The 8233-nt window shown below is 63.8% G+C and overlaps 1 protein-coding gene across 7 annotated transcripts in view; it reads right to left on the bottom strand.

The window, feature by feature from the left end:
• DGKZ (diacylglycerol kinase zeta) overlaps positions 1–8233 on the bottom strand; it is a 46350-nt gene that overhangs the window by 9753 nt on the left and 28364 nt on the right. For 3 of the 7 annotated variants that reach the window (XM_027775407.1, XM_027775406.1, XM_006157774.3), the window contains exons 2-13: positions 4699–5430; positions 4285–4393; positions 3890–3985; positions 3573–3650; positions 2531–2587; positions 2133–2201; positions 1240–1311; positions 1021–1137; positions 856–927; positions 506–601; positions 197–279; positions 48–108 (exon numbers count right to left, since the gene is read on the bottom strand). In XM_027775407.1, coding sequence (XP_027631208.1) covers positions 48–108; positions 197–279; positions 506–601; positions 856–927; positions 1021–1137; positions 1240–1311; positions 2133–2201; positions 2531–2587; positions 3573–3650; positions 3890–3985; positions 4285–4393; positions 4699–5430 — 1642 coding nt within the window. The remainder of the gene's footprint in view (positions 1–47; positions 109–196; positions 280–505; positions 602–855; positions 928–1020; positions 1138–1239; positions 1312–2132; positions 2202–2530; positions 2588–3572; positions 3651–3889; positions 3986–4284; positions 4394–4698; positions 5431–8233) is intronic. The other 4 variants (XM_006157776.3, XM_006157775.3, XM_027775408.1 and 1 more) reach the window with 2 other exon arrangements.

The raw sequence follows: 8233 nt of genomic DNA, 5'->3' as shown, positions 1-8233 counted from the left end.
CGGTCAGGCCCGCTGGGCTCGGCCCCTCCGCGTGGGCACCTCCTCACCGTGCCGTCGCCGCCGCACGCCAGGATGCGCAGGTTGTGCACTCTGCGGTACATCTCCAGCCTGGGCCAGCAGACAGGGCAGGTCAGGGTGGCGCCCACAGGGCCAGGCGGCGCCCTCTGGCCCCCACAGAACTGCAGCAGGTACTTACGCCTCCTTGGGACCTCCCTGGCTCAGGTCGAAGACTTGTCGGGGATTGAGATACCAGAGGAATGACTGGATGATCTTGGCACCCTGTGGGGGAACACCCCGACAGAGAGGGGATGAGGAGGCAGTCAGGCGGGGCGAGGGGGGAGCACGGGAGGGAGTGACCATGGGAACCAGGACCCACAGGGCACAGGGGAGGGGTGGGGCAGATTTTCTCAGGGTTCCTGGGGATGAGGATCAGGGCAGAAGCCTGAAACGGGGCTGGGAACAGGCGTGGGAAGGCCCCATAGCTACCGGCTGGTCCTGTGCTCACCTGGTTGCCCCCGCTCTTAGGGTTCACAAACACCAGCAGGGGCTTCATGAGGGGGGAGGGGGTGGGCCTGATGATGAAGGGTCTCCAGCGGCCCTCCTTCAGACAAAGAGCACATGAGGCCCGGTCTCCTCCTGGAGACCCTACCCCCTTCCTCGGGTGACACCGTATTCCTGGGACACCCTCACGTGCATGTCCAGTCAGACCTGAGGGGAGTCTGCCAGACAGTAATGGGATCTTCCCTCCCCATCCTCAGGGCCGCAGAGCCCAGGCTGAGCTGCTCAAGTTGGCAGCGACAGCAGCAGGCCCCCCTCCCCTGTCCCCTTCCAACTGCTGCCCAGCCTGGGTCTAACCTCAGGCCCTTTCTTGCTCGATTTCCTCTTGAAGGATGCTCTCTTTTTCTTCTTGCTTGCCTTGAGAGTATTCTGCAAGGGAAGCAGGGCAGCTGGTGATGAGGTGGGCAGGCTGGGGCGGCTGGCAGACCCGTGTGGAGGTGTTAGGGTGCAGGCGGGCCTCACCTGGGGCCTCCGTGCACGGAGGATCCAGGTGGGCGGGATGACCACAGCCGCGTGGACCCCCAGGGAGCAGGGCTCCTCGATCTGCTGCAGCATGAAGCAGGACACCTTGCTGTGGTACTAGAGGAGGGGCGTGGCCAGGCTGAGCGCAGGCAGCGGAGACCTGGGACCCACACCCAGCATTGCGCAGGGCACGGCCTGGGGGTGGGCAGCGTCACTCACTGCTTGCTTGCACCAGGAGCAGCTGATGGCCACGATCTCCTTGCTGTGGAAGGTGAACTTCTGCTGGAAGCCCTGCAGGTGGATGGGATGGTTGGGACACTGGGGGTGGCCTGGAGCTGCTAGCCAGCCCCATTCCACCCAGGGAAACTGAACACTTTAATGTAAAAAACTATAAAGAACCCAAAGAGCGGGGATGCTCAACCAGGGGCCCGCGCGTCTCCGGAGCCTCCTGCAAAGCGCTGGGTGCATGTGCACCCTGCTGGGGACCCGCAGGCAACAACCCCCTAATGCAGCGTCCCCTCTGCCTAGCCCGCAGGACATGGCCAGGCCAGTGGCTCTTAAATTCACTGCCACTTGCCTTCATTCCACAAACAGTTATTCCGCACACAGCTACTACGTGCCAGGCTCTGGGCTGGGCCCTGAAAGTAAGTGGGAGAACGAGCCCCTACACCTTGGAGCCGGACACGGCACAACGAGTGCACGACGAGACAGCGTAGGCGCTGCACAGGGGCCGGCGGGGTCTGTCTTTGAGCCACTCTGTCTTCAGGAGGGCAGGAAACTGCCGCCCAGCTCAGCACTGGCACGCGCAAGCACTCCACACACATGGGAGTCAATGAAAGAGGAAGTCCGAGCGAGTATCAGAGAGGTTGCTCGGGCCCTCAGAGCAGGTCGGACACCGCATCTGAGGGAGGCCTGCCTCCCTGCGCGCCTGCTCGGTCGAGACCCAGGGCAGGCTCATTGTCTGGAGGCTGCCTGGGCCATGCAGCCCAGCTGAACGGCCCCGGGACTGCACTCTGAGGCCTGTGGGTGAGCGGAGGCCACGCTGGCTGCACAGCACAGGCCGGGGTCCGGGGTCCAGGGCCCAGCCCCGCGGGGAACGCAGGGCCTCTCACCTTCCCACAGTGCCGACACTTGCCGTCCTGGCGTCGCCTGTGTACCCAGTGGTGCCGGACGAAGGTGGGCTGGGGGAGGAGGGAGGAATGGCACTGGAGAGAGAGGTGGTGGGCCCAGGGCACAGCCCTGGGTATGTCAGGGAGCTCTCTGCAGGGCATGAGGTGAGGAGGGTCAAAGGCTCTTCTCCATGGCCTGGCCCGGGGCAGGAAAAGGCTCAGGGGCGGCAGTGAGCCAGGCCTCGCCCCAACCTCTGCAGGACGGGCCAGTCAGGTCTCCCCTTTGGAGACCCCTGGAAGGATCAGAGCCCCCCTGGTGGCACTCTGGAGACTCTGCAGAGAAATCCACTCAGGAAGCCCCCCCACCGCACCTCTGCATCCCTAAACACCTGAGCACTTACCTCGCGGACATTTCTGGAGCCTGATTCACGGAAGGATGGCTTACAGCGGAAATTTATCTGTGAAACATTGCAGGATCAACGTGTGAGAGCCCCCCTTTGGGGTCAGGTATATGGCCACCCCCTTCAGGAGGTCACCTGGAGTCATCTCCACAAGGCAGGGAAGATAGGGATAGCCCCACTTCAACTGGGGAGTCCTCAGGAAATGACACGCCTCCTCTCAGAAGCCCTCCTGCATCCCTGCTTCCTCCCATCAGCCAGAAGGGACATTTCCTTCCTCTGCTTAGTACTCTGGGGTGGGGGAGAGCCTGGAGTTTCGTGTCCATCTTCCTCACCCTCCAGCACTCTCACCCTTGGCCCCTGAGTACAGGCCTGTGCTGGCCTCTGGTGACCTCTGGCTAACTCGGCAAAGCCTGGTTCCATGCTCACCCCAGACCATGAGCCTAGGACGCCTGGGCTGCACTCCCAGTACTAACTGTCCCGACTGCAGCCTTGGGCGACAGGGGAGCCTCTCAGCAGCTCAGGGCAGGGAGAGCGGCCCTCAGCCTTGCTGAGCTTTCCCACCTGCCCTGCACCGCTGCCCACCCAGAGTCCCCTCCACTTCCCGCTTGAGCTGCAGGCGCTTTGTGACAATGGTCTTTGGGGAACGGTCTCTGTCCCAGCAGTGTAGGGCAGCCGGGTGTGGGAGTGACACGGGACTAGCTCGGCCGTGCTGAGTGATGAGGCTGCAGCACATGGGTGACCTTCTCTAAGCATTAGTGTGGACACGACAAGATGGCATGACGGCCATCACTCATTCGCCCCAAGCAATATTCAGGGAGCCGCCTCTGAAGGCTGGTCCTAAGCAGTGGGGATATGGCAGCTGATACAGGGAGCCAGGATACAAACGCAGGCATTTTGGCTCCAGGGCCCCTGACTCTCCACCACACGCACACTGGGGCGCTCCGGGCAGGTGTAACATGTGTACATGTGTTTAGACGCACACGTGTGGGCACTGAGGACTTCGGCTCCGAGGGGGGCAGGGAGGTGGAGCGGCCCCTCTCACCTTCTCCAGCTGCTCGATGCAGGGCGTGTGCACCACGATCTTGCAGGCTGCACACTTTCTCCGGGACACGGATTTCTGCTGCGGCACAGAGAGAGGGGCCCTGAGGACCAGGTAGGACTATCCTGCAGGCAGGGAAATCTGCCCGGTGAGCCTGGCATCAGGACAGAACCCCAACCTCCCTGCCATCCTGGGGCAGCCCACAGCAGAGGTGTTAGGTGAGAGCTACTTCCTACCTTCCCAGGGAGGGCTGCAGCTGTCAGGCAGCAGTCCTAGGCCCAGCTCCACCACTAGGGGGCAGCATGCCACACAGCACTCACCAGCATCTTGGCTACACAGTACTGCTCCCCGACATAGCAGAAGTCTCCCGAAACGTTGGTCTCGAACCAGATGTGCTCCCCATAAGTCGCTGATTCCTAGGCCGTGAGATGAGCATGCTCAGCGCACACCCACTGCCCAGCCTACCTATCAGCGCCTGTCCTGCCCACCTTCCCTCTCCTAAGACGAACCTGCTGCAGCTGCCCTGAGTGCTCTGTCCTGTTTCCCCCCAAGTCCCTGCTCTTCAAGGCTTGGCTCAAATGTAGTCACACTGGGGAGGTTCGCTTGGAGGCCCATGGGCTCCCCTCCCAGCAGCGTGGGGTTCCTCTGCTCCCTCCCACTACTCTGGCCTGGAGCCCAGTGGGAGAGGGTGCGCCCTGCTGGCACCAACACTCACACTCCAGTCCACGGTGCTCCGGATCTGCCGCTCTGACTCGCCGCACAGGGCCCCAGGAGCAGGAGGAGGGGGTGCCAGGTGCTGGAGGCCCGACTTGGTGATGGCTTTCCTGCAGAAGAGGAGACAGCTGGGGCCCTGGGGACCAGCTGGGCACTTGTGGACTCCATTTCCTTCCTTCCCTACCACCTGGGGTCTCTGCCCTCACCCCGAGACCAAGACAAGGAAGCAGACGAGCCCCGGCAGCCCCAGACAGTGGCAGACTCCTACAGGAGACTCAGCCCCTCTCCCGGCCCTCCCGGCTCCGGGGCTTCAAAGACTGCCCTGAGCAGTTCCTAAGAGGGAAGCCTCTGGGCCAGGCAGGGCCTCAAGGCCCTCGCCCCAGGCCAGAACCCCGGAGGCCACAGCTATACCTACACAAGCAGGGCGCTCCAGGTCTGGGGTCCGGGCGACTTGCGCCGTAGGGCTACCTGGCGCCTGCGGGACAGTGGGCGCCTGCGGGTGGGCACTGTGGGGCCAGCCAGGATGCCCGAGGCTCCTCGGCCCCCAGCACCAGGGTGCTGGCTGGAGGGCCGCTGCTGGCTGAGGCGCCGGTAGTAGCCGTGCAGGCCCCAGAGGGCAGGCTCGTACACCACGTCCGCAGGGAGCAGGTGGGAGGAGGCACGGCGACGGCGCAGGCAACGGGGCACGGGCAGCAGTGGCTGGCTGCCCTGGCGTGGGGGTGTCTTGGTGCCCGGCTGGATGGTACTCAGTGCCCCAGCTGGCATGTCCTTCTCCGGGACCCTCTCCTCCTCCTTGCCCACCAGTCCGGCCAACAGCAGGGGTGCTCCCAGAAGCTGGGCCCCAACAGTGGCAGGCATCTCATCCACGACGAAGTGAGGGCTGCAGGCTGGGGGCACAGTGCTGGAGCGCCGGCGGCCAGCCCTCCGGGACCCCACCCCGCAGGCCAGGAGGCAGCCCTGGAGCTGTGTGCTGGAGCCCCGCAGCTGGGCCAGCGAGGAGGAGGCCTGCCCAGCGGGGGAGCGGCGCCGGGCCTTGCCCGTGAGCAGCCCTACGCCGCTGGGCCGCCGCTGCCCCTCTCCGGGACCTGGCACCTTCCGCCGGAAGTGTCTCCTAAAGAAAGTGTCCATGGTAGGGGCAGGCAGGTGGCTGTTGGGCACAGAGATCGGGCACATGAGGGGCTGGGCTAGGCCTTGTCTATCCTGCCCCCACAAACCCCTCATGGCCTCTGCCCTGTGAGCAGAGAAGGGACACAGGGTGGGGTGGAACAGCCGCAGCCCATGACCACCATGTTCGAGGGGCCCAGGGACTTCTCAGGGGAGCCCCAGGCACACCCCTAAGGTGCTGTGAGTCCGGGGTAGGAGAGGCTTGCAGCCCCCGTGCACTGCCCTGCCTAGGCACAATCCACACAGTCCTGGGCCTAAAGGACTGCACCTCCCTTGCAAGGAGCTGGTGGAGAAGAGAACTGGGATATCGGGCCTGCTGGTTCTCGGGGCCCGGGGCCCGGGGCCCGGGGCCCGGGGCTTGGGGCCCGGCCTTCCCTCTCACAGGGCAGCTTGGGCTCCCTCCTGGGGCATGGCACGCACCAAGCTTTGATAATAAAACGGCTGTCTGCAGCGGAGTTCAGTCCTGATGAGACCCCACGCTCTCTCGGCCCCAGGAATGGGAGAGGGTCATCATCTGGTCAGGGGTCGAAGGCCCAGGGGAGAGTCTCAGAACCGAGCAGCTCGCCAAGGAGGGGGCTGCCAGCTCCACTGGGGGGATGTCCTGAGAGGCGCGAGCCAGAGGAAGCCTCCGAGCGCTGGGTGTGCGCACACCTGCACCTTGGAGTGCCCAAGGGAAGAACTTGCTGGCACTTGTCCCACGTGGGATGCCCGGAGGACACCTGAAGACTCTCCCAGCCCTGCTGCCGAGGGAGCCTGCAAGCTGCACGCCGTGCAGGCCTGGACACTGGAAGCCTCCGTGCTCGTGGTCTGGGCACTGAGCTGCTGGAGCGCCCTCGGGGGGAGGCGGGGGCCGAGGGCACCATTCTCAGCCCAGCCTCCTTGAGGCTGCTCTGAGCGTGGGCTCCACCCCTTCACCAGCTCATCTCTGCCCTGCCCTGCCCTGTCCTTCCTCGTGGGCCTGTGCCCTCGCGGTCCCTGCCAGTCAGGGAAGGCAGGCCGTCTGGTAGGTTTGGGGCAGTGAAGCCTGCAGAGTGGCGGGATGCCCACGGTGAGGTGTTCTCCCGTCATCCTGACCCCCGGCAGGCACGGGACCATGTCGCCTGGGCCGACAGCAGGACACTCCTGTCTGCTGAAGGCCTGGCACACGGCAGCCTCGGTGGGGCGTCCTGACAATTGGTGCGGGAGGGGGTGCAGGTAGAGATGCCTTTGCCCACCCACTCCTCTTTGGTGTGCGATGGCCCTATGTGTCTCAAGCAGGCAGCTCAGGACAGCGCAGGGGGCTAAGGGAGCATCAGGAAGGGCCCAGATGCCAGGGATCCTGTGACCTGTGGGCAGCAGAGGCGGCCATGCCCGGGGAAGGAGTTCTCGAGATGCCTGGCTCTTGATAACATGCAGTCACTACAGAGAGGGCAGGGCAGTGCTCTTACGATGCCAAACGACCGCAGGGGTGGGAGGTGAGCTCTAGGCGGGCTGACGCTTGGCTTCCTCCTGACAGTCATGCTGTCACGGCTGACACAGGCTGAGCCTCGCTCTAGAACCCAGAGGATCCTGAGAACCGAGGACTGTGTACGCCATGTTCCTGATGAGGAGACTGAGGGCTGAGTCCGCCTGTGTCAGAACCCACGTCGGCCTGACAGCAAGGCTGCACCCCAGAGACAGAGCAGGCTGTGAGGCTGGGGTGGGCGAGAAGGAGCCCTGATAAGAATGACCACCTCGGGCTAGACAGGTGGCCTGGTGGTTAAGGGAGCTGGATCCCACACGGATGACGGTGTGGTTCAAATCCTGGACACAGTGGCTTGAAAAATCACACCAGTGCATGCCTGGAATAAGTGGGAGAGGAGGGTGTGGTGTAACTGCCTACAGAAGGCTCTCTCTTCGTCCTCTGTGTTTCTCTGGTGGGCGTACACCTTCTGGTCATTAAAGATACTATAAACAAGAGCAACGATCCCATCTCCTGACACCACCAAGTGGCAAGCCCTGGGCTGAGACTTGAACTGATCATCTCCCTTGACCCCTGTGAAGTGGGCAGGACCAGAGGCTCCTTTAGAGAAGAGGAAACTGAGACTTGAGGAGGTGCAGAAACACACTACAGGTGGCGTGGCCAGTCGAGGCAGAGCTGGGACCAGAACCCAGGTTTGCCAGACTCATGGTCTCCCCTGTGTCCAGGGAAGAAGGGCTGAGGGCCTGGCTGCCCTGCTGTCGGGGCCCTGGCTGGTCTGCACTAGCCAGGGTGTCAGCTTTCCCCTGTGACAGCTGCCCAGCCTGGGAGATTAGTCACCCGGACACACCGCCTGATGCTAGTGTCACCCAGAAAACAAAGGCCACAGTCAGTGTGGGGGAAGGGCTGCTGCGCCCCGTGGGCGGCAGTGACTGCCGGACCCTGCCTGCCGCCCAGCCCACTCTGACAACGGGGGGCCAGGAGAAAGACAGAGGTGGCCTCAAGACCCGGGGCCGCTTACGAGCGTTCCCACGGTGCTTGGCCTCACATGCCACGGTGGCCCCAGCCCGCCTGTCCAGGAGTCTCTCTGGCCTCATGACTGTGTAGGCCCTCCCCGGGAGAGCAGCAGGCGGGGCTGGGCCAGAACCGTGTGACCATGTGCAAAGCTGTCCCCTCGCAGGCCTCGGTTTCCTGGTATGACCCAGGAGGTGGCTGGACTGGCTGGTTTGATACTTGGTGACAGGCTCTCCTGCTGGGCACCCCACCCAGCCCCCAGGCCCCACGCTTCCTGTTCCCCTGGTCTCCATAGAAACCTCTGTCCTCTGGTCAACAGCGGCCCGCGGCCTCA

Source organism: Tupaia chinensis, unplaced genomic scaffold, assembly GCF_000334495.1.
Source record: "Tupaia chinensis unplaced genomic scaffold, TupChi_1.0 Scaffold000561_1, whole genome shotgun sequence".
Taxonomy (NCBI): Eukaryota; Metazoa; Chordata; class Mammalia; order Scandentia; family Tupaiidae; genus Tupaia; species Tupaia belangeri.
Note: the sequence above shows the minus strand (reverse complement) of the source record. Positions and strands in the feature narration are given on the sequence as shown.